Source organism: Falco peregrinus, chromosome 6 (assembly GCF_023634155.1).
Source record: "Falco peregrinus isolate bFalPer1 chromosome 6, bFalPer1.pri, whole genome shotgun sequence".
NCBI lineage: Eukaryota > Metazoa > Chordata > Aves > Falconiformes > Falconidae > Falco > Falco peregrinus.
The window spans coordinates 62336382-62356139 of NC_073726.1; the positions used below are offsets into that span (position 1 = coordinate 62336382).

Genomic DNA, 19758 nt, shown 5'->3' on the forward strand with positions numbered 1-19758 from the left:
GGTCTGAGAGGAAGAATAGTCGCATTATTCTACTGCATCATAATTTATACAAATTCAACCCTTGGAGCATTTACAGATAGGTTACTATACAACCTAGAGGGCTGCATTTACTGTGAACTTTGGCTTTGGAACACCTTAATTCTGGGTGCCTGGCCTTCTGCAGATAAACTAAAACCCTGAGCAAGGGACTCCCAACAGTGTCACAGGAATACAAGTCTGCTCAGAATTCAAAATTTAGAATCTTTAGGTGAGGTTAGATGGATACATCTGTTCTCCAAACCCAGTAAGTGAGTAGTGCTTGCTCTGTTCGTTTGAAACATAGCTGAAATAGAGTTGGGAGGAAGAGGTGGCTTTATTTACTTTTTTATAAAATCACAGACATGTTTAGGTTGGAAGGGGCCTTTTGAGATGTAGTCCAACACCCTGCTGGAGCAGGGTCCACTAGAGCAGGTTGCCCAGTACTGTGTCCATTAGGATTTTGTAAATCTACACAGATGGAGACTCCACAATCTCTCTGGACAACCTGTTTCAGCGTTTGACTGCCCCCACCATAAAAAACGTGTGGGGGGGGTTGTGTTCAGATGGAATATCTTGTGTTTCAGTTTTTTCTCATTGCCTCTTGTCCTGCCATTGGGTGCTACTGAGAAGTCCCCTGGCTCCCGTGTCTTCATCCCTCCCCTCAGGTATTTATACACATTGACAAGATCCTTCTGAGCCTTCTCTTCTCCAGGCTGAACAGTCAAAGCTGTCAACCTCTCCTCATATAAAAGATGCTGCAGTCCTTGTGGCCTTGTGTTGGACTCACTCTAGTAAGTCCATTTCTTGTACTGGGGAACTCAGAAATGGACATGGTGCTCCAGATATGTCCTTATCAGTGCAGAGTACAGAGGAAGCATCACCTCCTTTGGCTTGCTGGTGATGCTTTCCTAATGCAGCCCAGGATGCTGTTGACTTTTGCCATAAAGGTGGATTGCTGGGTCGTAGTCAATTTTGTGTCCTCCAGGATGCCCCGTCCTTCTCTGCAGAGCTGCTCTCCAGATGGTCAGCTCCCAGCCTGTACTGGTGCATGGGGTTATTCCTACCCATTTGTGTTTCCTTTTGTTGAACTCAAAGAGATACCTCTCAACACAATCCTCCAGCCTAACCAGTTCCCTCTGAACGGCAGTACAACTCTGTGGTTTATCAGCCAATCCACCCAGTTTTTCCTGGAAAATGTTATCCAGTTTATCAAAACATGCAGCATAAGATCTGAGTGAAAAAAAACAGCCCAGCGTGTTACTCAGAGCATTGCATGGTCTAAGACTAGTATGTGTCAGTAACGCCCATCCAGCTCCCCTTAACTTCTGGGGTTTTTACTTGTAATGAAGGTTATGAGACACATATTTGCTTTGAAATGTTCTTTAAGATGCATTGATTTAAAGTACGTTTGATGTAGTTTTCTGAATAGCATGGTTACTTCTATTATTGGAATTCCTTTTTCCAGATAATGATTAATAGAATCATGCCCGTAGGCTTATTCACAAATACATGACATGGTTTTGGCTCTGCTTTGAGTACGGGATTCTGTGCTTTTTAGACAAAGAAGTGTGATAACAATTTTCAGAAGAAGCATTCTTGCTTATCCTTTAACTGGTTCGATAAAATGATGAGGTTTTCAATTTTCTTTTAATGTCTTAAGTCAGCTTGACATCCTTCACACTTTAGCAGACAATGTCTCTTGTGCTTATTGACAAAGTAGCACTTTCATACTGAAGTTAAACACATCTGCTCTTCTGAGAGGAATTCAATAACAGTTACAGGATTTTACTTTTTAAAGAAAGTATTTTCCTCTGTGTTGCAGTGCTCACAAGAATGAAAAGAAGCTAACAAGTTTAGTGTTTGTTGTAAAGTATTTGCTGTGATGACTGCAATACTGTCTTCCAGGAAATTTTTTTTCTGACTGAAGTGCTCATGGAAACAGTTCTCATATATGTCTACAGAGGTTCTCATGGTATGAGCAGCTACTGAGCACGTGACCATTTTATGTATTCAGAAGACGCTGGGAAACTATCAGTTTTGTGTATTGACATCTTGTCAACCTAGACAATTTTATCTGTTTTCTTCTTCTTGCAAGGATCTGATTAATCTGATACTGCCAAGATAACTTCACGTGCACAGTAACTGCTGTTACAAAACAGAGTATCTCTGTACATATTGAAGTGATTCCTTCAACAGCTTTATATGAGTCCTTGTATAACCAGCAGAATAATAATGAAACCAGATTCCGTGCTGATTTGCATCCTGAGTTTTTAGAGCACTAGATAGCACTTTCAACCCCCAGTGTTCCCTATGGCCTTGTGTCCCTGCAAATACCCGCTGCTCACAACGTTCTCTCCATTCTCCCTCTGCTTTCTACGTCATTGTTTCTCTTCTGTGTCACTGAAGTACTGGCTGAGCAAAAGGCATCGTGCCTAGCTCCAACTAGGTGCTGACTGGCCAGCTGGTGTGCTTATGCTGCTCACATCACTGCCTTTGTCTCACCAAAGGCATGGGTTTGAATCTTTTTCTTTATTTACCTAGCCACTGTTTCCTTTTTGTTATCTTGTTTAACATACTTGGAGGTAGTTAGTATCTCTATCCTTGGGTCAGATGTGGTTGAAATTGGCCCAAAGGTTCAAAAATAATTAGAAGGAAGAACTAGTAGATGAATGGACAGAACTAAAAGACGGTGTGACTGCTGCTGTCCCTCACCATACATCGTCAGCTGTGAGATGAGCAGAATGTATGGATTCTAGAAGCTTTTTACACTGCAGTACACCTGCCTATTTTCTGTAAGTTAAAAACATACCACTGATACTGGATTGTTGAGACTTAGACTGAATGAATTTTAAAATCAATTTGCTTAACATACGAATATTGTATTTTCAGTTAGCTAAAATAGATTGTATATGTTCAACTTAGCTGTAATTAAAATAGAAAAGTGAATGTTGCACCTCTGGAAATCACACTCCATACCGACTGTTTTGGTTAGCAGGTCAGCTTACTTTGCAGAGCAGGTACACCCTACTTTCGCCAGTATCCTGTGGCTGACCAGTTTGTTTTGGAATCACTTCCAATAATTTTCAAACATTTTTCTTGTTATCTACATGATAAACAGGCCTTGGGGCATACTTTATCTAAATGATGGTTATAAAAGTAAACAGATATGTAATAGCTATCTGTCAAAGGACTGACCACCCATCTTGTCCACCATCTATGACCACCATAGACTCGTCCGTGTCTGTGTTGTCTGATGGTTTGTTTATTGCCATTTCAAATGGACGAATTTCCATTTTCTTTTCTCTCACTCAGTTTCCCTTGTTTTTAATTAGGGAAAGAGGTCTAGATCATCTGTCATATTTCTGATTATCTGAATTTTTTGAAGCAGAAGATTATCAGTCACAAGAGGAAATTGAATATGTCCTAGGAAATACTTGAAATCTAGGGGTTTTGTGCCAATGTGGTTTATATTTGCATTGCTACAAATCTCAAAACATACCTTGAAAAACAGCCCTATTTTCTTCTACCTTTTATTGCTTCTCATAGTGCTATATAAAAGATATGGATAGTGAGAGAAGAGTTTACTAATTTTTTCTTTTAATATTGTTTTGAATGTATCAATTATTGCAGTTGTTAGACTGCTTGTAATTACCCAGATTGCTTTTATTGCCTCTTTTTTTAAGCAGAAACTGTTTCATATTTTCTAGTCATATGGCACCATCCCCAGCTTTGTAGCTCTATTAAGAAGCAGTTTTACATAACAGCTTTTTCATAATTCAGTCACAGAAATTATCTGATCCCCATCCAAATGTAGTGCATTGGCCCTTAATTTTAGTTCTGCCTCCTTTTCCATACCCTGTTCTCATCAGCCAGAAGTCTCAGTTAGGACAGACTTTGGACCCTACTTAGATTGGTTTAAATCTGTTTAAGCCTCTTTTATAGTTTGGATAAATCCCTTGTTTTACTTCTCTTTCTGTAGTTTGTCTGAAAAAAAAAGCTACTGTTATTTTAATTTTCTTTGCAAATGCCACCTCAGCCTTTTGGTAGTTCATAATTTGTCCTTGTATCTCCTGACTGGGAAGATGCAGGTAAGCTTGATGAACAGTCATCTCTGCCAACGCCATGATTTTTTTCTAATACTATTTCCTGATTTGTATTTGAAGCTTTTTGCATAAAGTCATACTTTCTTATTAGGTTCAGCCATTAAATGTCTTTAAGCAGTGGTGAGGCAGAAAATCTTCTCAGTTAAAGATCTTTACTTTGCTTGTTTACTAACAAAAATTAGATCTTTGTCGTAACCACTCCATAGTCACCAATAGGATTTGGCAAATAGTGTCTTCTGGTGGCTGCAGGTATTTGTTCTGCAACCAAAGAAAGCACTAAGCATCAGATAAACAAATCAGTTCAACTACAATAAACAAGGGCTTTGTCCTTCTCAACTGGGGACAAGATCTGCATTACTTCTGCCTAATCATATCTTCTCCAAGCAACCCACTGCTGTATAAAGCATCTGCGTGTGTGTGTATGTAAGCATGTGCTTGATATGCAAGTAGACAGCTCTGGGGTGTAATAACAACAGCAGGATTTTATGCTAGTGCCACTGCATTCTGTAACATAGATATAACAAGTTGATTAAGTTTTCTATTCATTGATGTAAAAATTCATAGAACAGTCTAGGTTGGAAGGAAGCCTGAAAGCTCATGTGGTCTGACTTTTTGTGGGAAAGGATAATGAGATTATCTAGCACCCTGTCCAGTCACATCTTGGAAACCTCCATTGAAGGGGATTCCATCACCTCCCTGGGGTAGTTATTCCAGTGAATGATTATTCTCGCTGTAAATTTTTTTTTCTAATATTGAGATGAAAGCTCTTCTGGTGCAACTTGCACCCATTGCCCCTTGTCCTCTCTGTGTGGCTCTTTGTGAAAAGAGAGCCTCTTTCCTCTTTGTAGCTGCCCTTTAAGTACTGGAAAACTGTGATGAGGTCTCCCCCATACTTTTCTCCAGGGAGAAAAGACCTAATTCTTTCAGTCTTTCCTTATAGAGCAGGTTCTCCAGTCCTTTGATCATCTTCATGGCCCTCCTTCTGACCTTCTCCAGTCTGTGCACATCTTTCTTGAATTGTGGGGACCAGAACTGGTCACAGTGCTCCAGGTGTAGCCTGACAAGTGCTGAGTGGGATGATCTCATCTCTCTCTCTGTTAGTAATGCCCCCCGTTTGCCTTTGTTACTTCAGCAGTGCACTGCTAATTCATGTTCATCTCTTCCGCCTTACCCTTTCGGTAAGGTGCTCCCCGGCATTGCAGATCCTAGCCTGGTCTGGGCTCTTTGGTTATGTTGTCCCAGGTGCAGGACTTAACACTTGTCTTTGTTAAATTTCATAGTCTTCCAGCCTGTCCAGGTCTCTCTGTAAGATGGCTCTCCTGATGTGTCCATCTCACTACTCGGTGGTGAGGGTGCTTTCAGTCCCATCATCCAGGTGATTTATGAACTAAGTTGAACAGTGTGGGGCCCACTGTCAATCCCTGGGGGACCCCACTTGTGACAAGCTGCCAGCCTCCTCTAGAAACCATTGATCACCTACCTGTGAGTGTGACCTGTTAGCTAATTTCCTACCCACCTCACAGACTACCCATCCAGGCTGTAACTTGCTGATTTGTCTAGGAGGAAGCTGTGGGAAACTGTCCAGTGCCTTGCTGAAGATGGGTGTGACATTTGCCCTCTTCCAGTCATCAGGGATATCTCCTGATCTCCATGAGTATTGACAGTGACTTTGTAACAATGCCAGCCACTTCACATCCTAGGGTGATTGGTTTCACTGAAATCTCTTTTCTAATGGGAAGTATACCAACAGTTGTCATGGAGAAAACAATCTTCATCACTACCATTCTTTTTAAAATCATTCAGACACTTGTCTTGTCCTTTCACCCTGAATTATGAATGGCAGAAGATTATAGTTAATTCTGCTCTGTGACAAACGTGAACGAATAGATTAACTCTTGAAGTCTTCTCCAGCCCTATAATTCTGTGTGTGAAATCTGCATTTGTGCTTGTGGTGGTGAGTGCATCTGCTTTATGCTATGTATACTTGCCAGCAATACCGACCTAGGAAGGTAATCCAGCAACAGCACAACTATGTAGTACTTCTGTTGATCCAAGAGGGATTTCCAAAAAAAAGGGAGCAATAGAAGGGATTTCACCTGTGAGAACGCATCAGATCGAACCTTTTGGAGGAATCTTTCGCACTTACCATGAATTAAAACCGATCTCCGAATATCCAGATTTCCAGTTTAGATATTCCAAATATCCAGTGATACACCAAATTATAGCCCAAGTTTTTTGACTTATTTTAACGCTTGGTGTTAATCTGCTATAACTTATATACATTCTAAAGATGTTTCTCTTTTTGACTTTTGTGTGTAGAGGACTGTGGTAAACAAAGGAAGTTGATAAATTTGCAAAAATGTGGCCTACTAGAGAAAAAAATAGTTGAAAATTTACCACCTGTTCTGTTTTGTATTTCAGGTATTGGTGGTAATCTAGTAGCTATTCAAGCTAGCAGAATTTCTACCTACCTCCACTTACATAGCATTCCTGGAGAGCTGCCAGAAGAAGCCAAGGGTTGCTATTATCCATGCAGAACCTATTATGGTACAGGTGTGTATTAGTTGTTAAAACTGCTGTCTCATGTCTTCTCTTTCCCCCCCTTGTATGCCAGACTGTACCAGCAGTGAGAAACAGCAACAAACTGAACTTGTATGCAATTCAAAGGCAACAGAGGTTTGGCGGTTTCCTCTGTCTGCAGCTGTTTGCCTGTGAGAATCACAAGGAACTCCATGCAGGAGGTGATGCGTAGAGGGAAACACAGAGAAAGGTGTAACCCTGGCAAGGGTTGAAGGCAGGGACTGGTGAGGCAGGACACTGTGATAGCCACTCGGAAGGATTTCAACCTTCATTTTTCCTTAGCTTGTTTACCTGCTTCTAACCTTTGTCGTTTAACTTCAGAAGTTCAAAGCAATCTGCTGTTAGGACAAAACTTTATAGCTAACGTTATCACTAAGCCAAGTCCCTGATTTCCATTTCCCATTTGCCATTTTCTTTCTAAATTCTTGCTCCACAGCTTGTTCCTCCCCTGTATTGCCTCCTTTCCTAATAACATAGTAACTGTGGTGAAATGTGATGTGTCAACAGCACGTATTACACTTTCATATTTATGTATGAATTGGAACAGATGAGAAAGTGGTAAATGTGGGATTACATTTTAGAAATGCAAGATACTTTTGAGGATGTCTTGAATATGGTGTCCAAAACACTCTCTTTCCGAGGAAGTCTTAGGAGGTCACTTCAGCTCCAAAAAAAGTAGATGGTATTACACGAGTACAGAATGAAAGCAGTTTGCACCTTCTTCTGGAAGGGCCCTGCTTAACATTTCTGGCAGACGCTAGAGGTGGCTTTTTCCCCCACCTGTGAAAATCCTTGAGGAGGCTTTTAGCAGAAAATAATGCCTGCTGTTCCACAATAGTCAATGCTGTGAGATTCCAAAGCTGCTTTTTATATTGAAACTAGTAAAAATCTGATATAATAATAGAAGAGCTTAACAGAAATTTGGATTTTTTTTTATTGTAGGAGTAAATAACAAATCAGCCCAAGTTCTGCTTCTTTTGGTGATTCCTGGACACCTGATTTTCTTGTACACTATCCACTTAATGAAAAGCGGCCACACTTCTTTAACTCCAATCTTTATAGCAGTATATTTGTTTGCAGCTCTGCTACAGGTAAGAACAAGTACTTAAAAATGCTTGTATAAAATTAAGTTCTTGAAGAAAATTGTATTTTACCTGATTTCTGAAATCTCATTAATAGTACAAGAAAATATGGGTTAATACAAGCTTTCAGTACAGTTTTGAAGTAACTAATTATCTCCACCTATATACAGCTTACACAGGTGTATCTATATCGGGTGCTTTTCAGAAGACACTTGACTGCACTATTTCCCAGTTATGCATCTTGTACTTTCTCTTTCATGTGCTTCTTGGAACCATTGCATCTAAAACCCCCTTCATTTTAGTCAGCTAGAGGGGAGATGGAGAGAAGGAAAAGTAACATTTATGAATAATGAACAGATCAAGGGAAACTCTGAAAGAACCCTCATGAAGTGGTTCACGTTACTCTTTTATTTAACATAGTCAAATATGCAGTAGATGAGAATGTTATGGCTTTCTTGGTGCATTCTTAATATTTATTAAAATTGAAATTAGTCTGACAGCCATCATTGTACAAGAAATTGGAATTGCATTAATTGTCAAACATTGTTTTGGCTGATCTTACCTAGTGGCCTGTTCATACCCAGCAAGGGCAGCTCTTGAAAGATGCCATTTGAAATAGAAATGTCTCACGGTGATATAATTTTACTTAGAGAAATCAATAATACAAAAATATATATTTTTTTAAAAATCCACTGCTGATTTTTACCTAAAATCTGGCTGAATTAATTATGATGTTTCATTGTACCTTAAGAAGAAAATTTGACCGTTCATGTGACACGACAAAAATACAGTTGAAATATCCATAAGTTAATAATACATACTGCTTCTCAAAATGTGACCAATTTAGTTTTAAAATACAAACAACATTATCATCAGTTAATCCTTAATTAAAATTGTGATTTTAAATGTTCTAAATTGTGTTTCTGTGTTTATCACAGTACTATTTCGATAAAGATGGGTTTCAAAAACTGCTACTATTTTAATTCCATATGAGAATTCTATGCTTTTTTGGTAGAATATAACCCATAACATTACGACCTTTGCAAGTGAGAATGTCATACTAAAAGTTATAAATTACTTTTCATTTTCCTCTTACATAATATTGCTAGTTTCCGTCCTTGTCGCTTCTTTTATGATGTGTTTACCTGAGGAAATGATGCTATTCCTTCACTCCGTGCTGGCTGGCTGGCTGTCCTTTCTAATAACTTTTGAATCCTTTAGCCCATTTCAGTCAAGTTTTTCTAAGTCTCAGCTCTCTCAGTGATTCTCAGTTCCTATAAACTTAACAAAACCAGGTTGGGGAAAGAGTTAATGCCTCTGCTGAAGGTAAGACTGCAGTGTGATTTCAGCCATTATTGCGTTTCAGAGATTTCACATGGGAATCAGCATGAATTCATAAATCCATATGAAAGCCATACAGTCCTCATGCTCACAGAGCTGCAATCATAATATGTTTAGGGATCCAACCTTTCCTTCAGCAGCAAAGGATAGGGTAAGATGTGTGAATGCAGAAGTTCACCTGAAAACCAAGTTAAGGCGTTAGAGTAGGATTTTCAGATGACGCAGTAATTCAGACCCAGCATTGGCACATATACATCTGTAAAGTTGGTTTTTATAAATGCAAGGTCTGATTGCTCAGTTTTGCAGTAGTGCATCTCCATTATAGTCCATAAGGCCACACCTGATTTTCTTGGGTTTTTTCACCTAGAAAGCAGACATACAGCTTTTTTTCTTTTTCCCCTGCTCCCTTTTATAGATTACTTCTCCTTCTGTCTTTAGCCATAACAGGCTGTTTGAGATGTATTTACTTTAAAACTCAGTAACTGTATTGTGCACTATAACTTCTCATGGGTCTTGACAGATTTACAATTTGGAACCCCCTGGTTTTTAACACCTTCTAAAATATTTAATGGATTCTTTTCCCCATTTTAATTATTCTGGCAAATTTCTAGTAGTGATTATTGTAGTTTTGGCTACCTCTAATTAGAGCAGATTTAAAATTTTCAGGGTTACAATTCTTGCTTTAACCCTTAAATCTTGAACGTATTTTATTTACGTGTCAGTCTGACGCACTTCCCTACTGCAGCTGTGTGCTTTTAAGTTTCTCCTTTTTCAAGGAAAACACTTAGATATTTGCACTCATTCCTCTTCCCTTTTTTCAGTGACATCATCTATGCACCTGGATGTAATAAAGAACAATTTTCAAGCTGCCATTTCTTTTGGCATAAGCTGACATCTACTGATCTGATTTTTTTCCTATTACTTCTATTATTTTATATTTTTGTCCCAATGAGAGCTTTTCCAGTTCTGTAAAACTGAAAAACCTCACAGCTAATTGTCATTTCAGTTATGAACAAACCAAATCCATTAACAGTCTTGAGCAGTGAGAGATCTGCATTCTAGACCTTTTTTACATTATATTGGGCTTCGCATTTATTTTCACTTTGAATGGAAGGCATATGAAAATGGATGTCAAAAATTACAAGCCTGCTTTCAGGCGGCATCTTTTATGTTTGAGGTGATAGCTGATAATTTAATAGTACATAGTGATTCCCAAAGATGAGAGTTAATTATGGTCAGTCCTGTGTTTGAGGAGATTTAATATCACTGCTTTGCCCTTTCCAGTTCCTTACTTACATTGAGCTTGTTATTTACATTCTGATTGAGATTGTTAATTAACTTCAAGATCTCTTTATTATCTCTGATTGTCCAGCTCTGTGTTTGTTTAAAATGGAGAGGAAGTGGTTAAAGAAATGGCAAAAGTAGAACTGGAATGTTATAGTAAGCTGAAAAAAATCAAGGAAATGTTAATACAAAAACTTTAATTATTAATTTTTTATTTCTGTCTTCTTTTGTAAGTTTATGCTATTCCACATTATCTCTAAAGTAAATTTGTAACATATGTGTGAATTCTATTTGGCATTTTAACAAGACTTTTTCATATTGCCTGTAAACTTCAACATTCTTCTTTCCAAAGGGATAAAACGGAATTAATTTGTATTGCAAACTCTATGCAGTATTATTGAAGTTCCAATCAGATAATTTCATTTTCATCCAGTTCTGCTACTTTTATTGTTTGATTTTGTTTTTTCACCACCCATGCCTTCTAGCTTCTTTCCACTCTTCTCCCTACCTGTTCTTAGATATTATCTCCCCAACATCTCATTTCATCAAAATATTTATGGGAAATAAGTAATTAATATGACATGCTGTATATTAGCAATAGTATGATTTAGTTATTATTGACCAAAAATACACTATGTGGTAAAACAAAGTACACTTTCACTGAATATGTCATTTCTAAAAATCATTAAATTAAGATATTTTATATGAGTAGCCAGTATTATAATCTGCATTCTCTCTGATTCTCTGTGAACAAAACAGTTGTGGATTTCTAGGCTTAAGAAAACCCAGAAAGCATTTTCTTTTCTTTGATTTTAATTTTCCTACCTTTAATAGTACAATTGTTTCTGTTCCTTAAATAAATACATAATCTTGAAGTGTTCTTCAATGAAGGTTATAAATTGGTTCTATTGAAATTCAAGGCTGTACTCCCTTTAACTTTAGTGGAGCTAAGATTTCACAGTTCTATTTTCATAAAGGTGGGGAAGAGAGCAGAAATATTTATATTAATTTGCATTCAACTAGAACTTTTAGGCTTGAGCTCAAAAGGTCTGAATTAGCTCTGTAGTGAAGAGTCTGTTCTGCATTTATGAACGGCAGCAGCAGGGGAAAATACAAAGGAAAATACAAAAAAAAAAAGAATATTATGGGGAAGGTGTACCCTGTAAGTATGCAGGGTACTTCACATAATGCAGTGTACAGTATCTGGGCAAGCCAGTGTGCATTAGTGAAAACCAATATATTGACTTTTAAATGTGTTTTGGACTTGGTGACTGGCCTCTATTTAAGACGAGTACTCTTTTCTTGACAATTTTACAAAACCAAGTCACACGCAAGCACCTACCACTATGCTACATGCAGTTACAACCTGGCATTTGACCAACAATTGAAAAAACATTTAATTGAAATGCCTCTTATACCTCACAACGGCACAAGTAATTTTTAACTGTGTGAGGCTATGTACTGAGAGCAAAGTTTCATCTTCTGTCTTGTCAGCCTGCAGTAGAATGAGAGCAGAATGGAACTCCCAAGCCATCAGTCCTGGCAGAGCTCTGAGCGTTCAAAGGTGGCCTCTGTTCTGCACGCTCTCGCGGAGCCAGTGAAATGCCCTCTGAGGAATTTTCACACCTCCTAACCAAATCTGAGCACACAGTTACATTAAAGACTTGGGGAATAAACAAACAATAGGAGATTCCCAGAGCTATTACCAAGCAAATAAGTAATTCCAAAATGCAGTCCTTATCTGACGAAGGTCAGATGTCCTTCTGCTATGAAGTAACCGGCAGTGCTTCAGGGCTGTCTGGGGACGATAGACAGCCAAGAATTCGGCACTGCCCGTAATGACTTCCTGCTCACTTCAAAATCGTCTTGGATTTCTCACTAGCGTGAGGGTTCTAACGATGGTGTGGGCCTCTTGGATGTGGAAAAATAACTCATGAGGTATACTGTACATTATAGAGAGATGAGGAAGGTTGTGTTTATTGAGAAAATATTGATGCATTTTAAGTACTGCTTTTTCTAATAGGAAAGGTTACTTCCGAAGTGTAGAGCATATAACTGCTAAAAAGACTAAATCATTCAAGGTAATATGGAAACTAAGGTACAAACCTGGACAGTTCCGCATGTTCAGTATTTTCTCATTGCAGCACGAGAAGCAGATTTGCCAGATTCATTGGGGTCTGAATGTGGGTCCCAACCGCCCTTTCACTTCCAGGCATGCTGCTGTCTGTGGTAGAAATCTGGCTCCTGCCCAGTCATTAGCAGGGGTGATTTTTGCCTCCAGAAGGCTGAACTTCAAGTGTTCATGTCTGTAGCGTGACACAGTGAGATGTGCTACAGCTAGTGCAGGCTGAGCATACCTGAGCGCTCAGAGGTCTGGGCTGGACTCCTCACTCAGACAGCTGACAAACCGCCTGCCGTTAGGACTGTCCTGGCCAGCCGGGGGGTCTGGCAAGGGTACAAAGAAATCAAGACAGTCTCAGGAATTTGGGTTGAAACTGTAGAATAAAAAAAAAAGGTTCTTTCCCTCAAAATTATATAAATATAGTCAAATGGATTTAGAAACAACTTCAATTAAAATGGTATCCTCTTTTTCTACTTAGATGAGGTTTTCATCTTACACAAATGTATGCCATGCTGTCTGGGTACCGCAGTGTAGCTAGTGTCACAACAGCAGCAAGAACGAACTTGCTCTTCAGTGGTTTCTCTGCTGCCAGACATGGAAGGAAATTTCTGTATGTGTGCAGGAAATAGTGACTTGTTTCCCTTGGACATGTTTCACGCCAGATATGCTGCCTGAGAAGACAGTAGAGAAAAATTTCTTTTGCAAAATATATGTAGACCCTACTCTTTTCCCTGACTACAGAATTCTGGCTGTAGACAATGGAAATTCAGCAAGTTAAGTTCAGTGTAGTTCTATGATGAGCGTTTTACAGCCACTACTTAGCTTCACATGATGACATCAAAAGCCATTTAAAACCTGAGAAATGTAATATATAATTAAAAAATTAACTCTAATGAAGGGTCAAAACCACTAGAAGATGTAAACCATAAATCTGGTGAGAATGATGTCAGAGTCAGGACGCAGTAGTCTTTAGAGATCCTTGATTGAGGGGGTTCACTTATAATTAAAAAATCAATAAACCTACCTTTGAATTTCATAGATTTCTAAGAGTTCTTATGCATTAATTACCAGATCTTGCCATAGTTACATTACAGGTGAATTTTGAGTCAATGTAAGGTTGAGAGTAAAGCAGAATTAAAATATATTTGAATGGACATTAGGTCTTGGTTCTACATACTAAATTGATAGTTGAATTTTGATAATGCCCATGTGAAAAATCATATGCAAATATGTAACTTAAACTTTTTTTCCAGTTTGGTGTTGGAATTCACTAATCACAGCAACTAATGTACAAACTAATATAGTCATGAAAGATTCAAATCATCTTCACCAATATGCATTTCAATGTTATACTTCTCAATCTCTGTGAACTTGACTTGCATTCACTGATGAAATATGGTCATCCCAGATGAAAGAAACAATAAAAATATTATAGGATCCTGCAACATATCCATTAGGCTGCAGGAAGCTTCAACAGTATTAATAATGTTTGGAGATAGGTATGTGTTTTTATTTAAAATAATAGGGTTTCATTTTTTTTTTCTATTTCAGAAATAATGAGGAATTAATTACATGAGAAAATGCAGATAGCTTTTAGAAGACCCTACTACATGCAAAAGATCAAAAATAACTTTTCTTAAGTAAATTCTTATTTGTATCTAGAGACCTGCAAAGAATGAAAGTAAATTTTGTGCCCATTAACAAAGGAAAAAACCTTCTCTGTAGGGTATAATGTTCCTATTTCTAGTCTTGCAATCATAAGATTGAGCTTTAAATAGTGAGGCTCACTCTTATTTAAGCATTCATATTCAATTTCAGTTTCAATCTGATATTCATAATTTTCATCAGAAAGTTCAATAGCAAGAATCACTCTATTTCTGCCCCTTTGTTATACAAAATTAGATGTGTACTTACACTCCTTATTTTCAGCTTCTTCATCATTAAGCTTTGATAAAGACTTCACTCTTGCTCTTTCCCTCCCTCCCTTTCTCTCATTGCTATATTCTGCTGCTTCTGTCTTCTGAGGACCTTTTTTGACAATGTGACTGATAGGTCATTTCAAAAATAGAGTCTAAAACTGATGATGTCTGTAGTTTCATTTTCCTCAATTTTGATATAATTTTTTTACAGAAGAGTAATAATGTAGCATGATCTTCCTTTTAAAATTTCAAAACATCTGGGATTTTGCGTGTATTTTTGCAATGCTGGCTCTGGGCTTTTTTTTTCTTATAAGTCACTATAGTGTCTCCCTTTTCTTAGACAGATCTTTTTATGTATATAGATATTTAGTTATTTTTTACCTTTCTTAAACCTTGCAGTTATTTTATTATTGCAGTCTGAAGGAATTCCTAGGGCTCTGTTTCATAATTCTACTACTACTCATCTCCTTTTTTGCAGACCAAACTTAATTGTTCTTTTTCTCTGTGTATTAAATAATGTTAAAATACTACCTTACATCTTGAACAGTTCTGCATATATTTACAAGTTTTTCTTATCACTTTTCTCCAGCATTTTATGCTGAAGAGGTGATTTTTATACTGTCTTGTTAGGCTTTGCTGTAATGTTGATCCCGTTATTTTTCCCCTCAAAACCAGCTGGTTTTCAATTTGAAGTAGGAAGGCTTTCTTCTTCATAGCATGTGTGCACACCAAACTACACGGTATTTGTACTGCTACACCATTTGCACCATTTTGCTGAAATAAATATAAGTCACTGATAAATCCCAGAAAATGTGAAGTGTTGTGCCACTAAAGTAACAAGTCTCTTAATGTCTTTTGTATGAGTTTTCAGGGGGGTTTTGTTGTTTTTTGTTTGTTTTTGTTTTTAATCTGTCAGATCTTTATGAGTGACTTCTCTTATCATTTTAAATACAAGGACTGTCTTGCTGTCAAAAATTCAGCAAACTCATAGGGCTTATGCTTCCCTCCCCCCTGCCCCCCCAATAAGTTGATTGATGACTTTGATTGCCCCTCTTAACAATGATAAGGAGCAAAATCTCATTGAAGATTTAAGTCACATTGGTGGACTTCTATCTTGCAACAACAACTACTGTAGTTAAATACTGTAACCATTTCCAAAGACTGATCTGTATAATTTGTAAATGTTAGTGAGTTTCTAGCTGTGCAAATGCATGATGATAGCATTATTCCTTCACCAAAATAAAGGCTGGTGGTCTGCAGTCTCATAACCTATTCTGTAAGCATTGTGTCCCAATGGCCTTCACACGCTGTTATAAGCATCAGGTAATATAATATGCTATAACTTTTTTCCTATTACTTCCAGAAGCCAGGTTTGTTATAATCTGCATTATGTGTTATGCACCCGTAAGCTAATATAGCACAAATAATTATTTGGAAAGATTGACAAAATTTAATTTCCGAACTACCCATTTTTCATGGTAGTCTATGCCAGTTATTTTAGGGTAGAAAATACACAGAAAAATTAAAGGTTTTCATGTCATGATTTTTAAGAGCTAAAAGTGGGTACTCTCTTTTAAATTGGACTGTGTCTGTTATGTCTAATTGGTTGTGTTATATAAATGGATTATAAATTCTTTGAACGAATGCTCTCATCTTTTAATAGAGTATGCATAACTATTGTTGATATGGGGCACTACAGAGTTTTCAGTGCATATCCTGTAGGAGATGTTAACGTGCAGGATCTTTTATAAACAGGCCTCTTTTTGTCTCTGTTAGAAGAAGGAGCCGACTCAGAGAATCTGATAGTCTTCCAAAGAAAACATCTGTTTTAAATATATTTGTTTGGATTCCAGTCAGCACACCTAGGACTTGCATAATTAGCTTAGACTACAGAGTTCCCCTTTCAGAGATATGTTTATATAAACAAACCATGCATTTTTCATTAAGCAAATACTCCTCCCTTTTTTTTTTTTTAAATTAAAAATTCAGGCAGGATATTAACATATACTTTTGCAAATCAAAGATTAATTGAGAACCTCTTTCAAGGCAATTTTTTATATGACATTCATTTTACTGTATTTTCTTTTGTGGAGAAGTGTCTTGCAACCATCTTACCAGTACTTCAGTAAATGAGTGCATACATTTATAAAGACGCTTTTGCTACCAGTAATCAATCATTTACTAAATAAAATATGAATTTTGCACCTTTTACTACTTTTGATACAGCACATTCTTTTAAATTACATAGTAGACTTTTAAAAAATGAATTATGGTAGTAACTGTCTGAAGTTTACCCTACCTAAAGATCTGATTTAACTAAAAATACATAAAATACAGTGTTCATTTCATCTTAAGGCAGCTCCTTAGAAGAGACAAGAAGGAATGGAAGCTCAGTTAGTGGTCCTTTCTCCATTCATCTTGTGCCATGCCACGCCACATGATTCCACTGAAGCAGAATCTCTTATGATACAGCTGTGCAACATTAAAAAGATTCTTTTCTAAAATTGGATTAACTATTATGCATACCTTTGGAATTAAGATCAAACCTCTCAAATGTTCAGACTTTCACAGTTGGGAATGAAATCTTTTACTCTGGGACAAATTCAGCCTGGAGTGACAATTTCACAATATATATTGCAGGTGTGCCTGACTATAGAAGGGCTGAAGCTGGTATTTCGGCATAAAAGTAGCTTCTAGGCCATTTTTTGCAGTTCATACAACTCAGATGAAACTGTTCCTAATCTGACCCAGTATTCTTTATATCACGTCTGTGATATAAAGGTCAGATTCAGGTCCAGTTCTAGACCCGTGAAAACTAGAGTTACTCCTGGGTTGAGTGTTTTTATCTGGGGGAGCGTCAGTCAGTTCGGAATAATCTTGAACCCTCACCTGTGCTCTTGCTGTACAGAATGATGTCTTGTGTAGAGGTACATTTGCATGTTTGGCTGGGGTTTTTGCTTTTTCTTGCCGTTTTCATAAGTCCTCAAGCACGGACTGGGTGAAGAATGGTGTCAATGAGGTGTTCCTTCCACCTGTGCATGTGACTGACTGAGAGAAGTTGGCTAAGTGTCCCTGTCTCTAGTTGTGGGGAGTTTTAGTCTGAATTTTATTTGTATTAATTATTTATATTTTTCAAATGCAGTTGTATATATTAGTGCTGCATATTAAGGAGCCAAGAATCTTGGCTGTTGACTTCCTTTCAATGTAATTTATATGATAATAATCCAGATTTTGTTTGATGTTGTGTAGGTGTTTACTCTGTTATGGATTGCTGACTGGATGGTGCACCATTTCTGGAAAAAAGGAAAAGATCCTGACAGTTTTTCTATCCCTTATCTTACTGCACTGGGAGATCTGCTTGGAACTGCCTTATTAGCTGTAGGTTTTCATTTTCTGTGGCTCATAGGTGACAGAGACGGAGATGTCGGAGACTAATTGTTCCAATGGATACGAGATACGATGACTTTTCCTGGAATATTGACAAGACCAATCATTCCACTTGAAGGTCCTAAAAGTGATTGTTCCATTTGGTATAAGTAAATCAAGTTGACGCAGATATAAAAGAGCCTTAATGATTTTAGTTTGGTTGGTTTCTTAAAAAAAAAAAAAAGGATGGAACTAGAAGGATACTTGAGACCTTTACTTTGAAACCAAGGTGGATTGCTGCTAGCTGAAGAAATCTGAGTAGACATAATGAAGGGCAGATCAATCCTTTATCAAGCTTAATTTTTAAAAGATCTGGTCTTTTAAAAGAACAGTTCCTTGACTGTATTGCGAACCAGAACAATCTCTAATTGCTCATTCAGTGGTGACAAAGAAAAGGGTAAGACCCAGTCAGTGGCTTGCCTTGTCTTTCTCTCCCAGGAACAAAGTGGGTATATATTTTCATTTTACCACAGAGGTGGTTAGTAGACCTCAGAGGAATTCAGTTTCATAGACGTTAGTTGATGTTACGTTCCTATCTTGCAATTTCGGTGCTGTGGCTCTCCAACCATTGCAGACTTGCTATCAGTAATAAGTGTTATGGTGATTTGAACCCTGATTGTCTAAACACTTTGTCGCAAGGTTTATTTTATGTGTACTAATATGACCATCAGCATTTATAAAATTAGACACTTGAAAAGTGTCTGCAGGACCAAGCCCATTTTCCTTGTGCTAAAAAGAGCAACCTAATTATTTTGCTGTTGTGATTTATTAGAACAAGAGCCTAGTAAAGACAAATAATGAGCCTAGTAAAGACAAATAATGTGTCACTGACCTGATCGATAATAATGGGTGAATGATTAAAACTCCTTGTGTGGGAAAGTGTATTTTCATTTAGCAACTGAAAAGATGTTTAACAAACTGATATTAATGGTGTTGTGATTGCCAGTATCCTGATTTTAATGAAGTATTTAGAGGTGTTGATTCGAGTATAAATACTGAGCCCTGATTAAAACTTGGGGTATAACGGATTATATTTCTTTTTTAGGCACTTGGAAGTTACATAAACTTCTAAAATTCTAGAGCTATCGATTTCATCCATTTCTAAGCAGAAGTCTCTTCTAACAGGATTTCTGCTTTCAAACTGTGGAAGTAATATGGTCAATAAGGAAAATGCTTCTGAATGATTTCTGTTATTGGTATACCTCAATATTTTGAATAATACATTCATCATGAGGACTCTGGTTGCCATTTTTGAAAAAATGTACTAATTGCTCTGTTTTAAAATCTAGTGGGAGTTCCTCATGCCATATGTTTTTAAATACTATAGCATATGTCCTAAATGCATAATTAAAAAAACAACTCATATTTTAAATGTTGTGATTGAAAGTTTTAAATTTTGAGATTTAAATTAGACAACTAAAACCATGTATCAGGATATGTTGTAACTCTGTAAACATTAGTTATGTGGTTTATGCATATAAATCTTCCCTTTTAATTTAATGGACCTACTCAGATGAATTAAATTATGTGGGTAAGAGTTAATGGGACTACTATAGGTGTCGGTCACCTTAAACTCTGTGGAAGTCAAAAGTGTTTGCAGTTCTGAAAATTAAACCAGCTATTCAGTGCCTACACATGGATTTAGATGCCTGACTTTTAGCTCCCTCATTTGAAAACTTTTATTTAAGCTTTTTCTTACAGTTATGATAATACAGTTGTTTGAATGAATTGTATGTATTATGTCTTTTATTATGTGAGAGAAAGATTAAATCTTTCTAACTTCAGGTTCTCTGACTTTTCTTAGTTTGTATTAATGTTATTTAAAATAGTTTCTTGTATGTAACATTGCGGGAAATACTCCTATTAAATAATTTAAAATAGAA

At 37.2% G+C, this 19758-nt stretch overlaps 1 protein-coding gene across 1 annotated transcript in view; it reads left to right on the forward strand.

Annotated features, from left to right (window-relative positions):
• Positions 1 to 19758, forward strand: part of SLC41A2 (solute carrier family 41 member 2) — a 58944-nt gene extending 39186 nt beyond the window's left edge. Inside the window, exons 9-11 of the mRNA XM_055808316.1 lie at positions 6543 to 6674; positions 7644 to 7792; positions 17699 to 19758. Coding sequence (XP_055664291.1) covers positions 6543 to 6674; positions 7644 to 7792; positions 17699 to 17884 — 467 coding nt within the window. The 3' untranslated portion in view covers positions 17885 to 19758. The remainder of the gene's footprint in view (positions 1 to 6542; positions 6675 to 7643; positions 7793 to 17698) is intronic.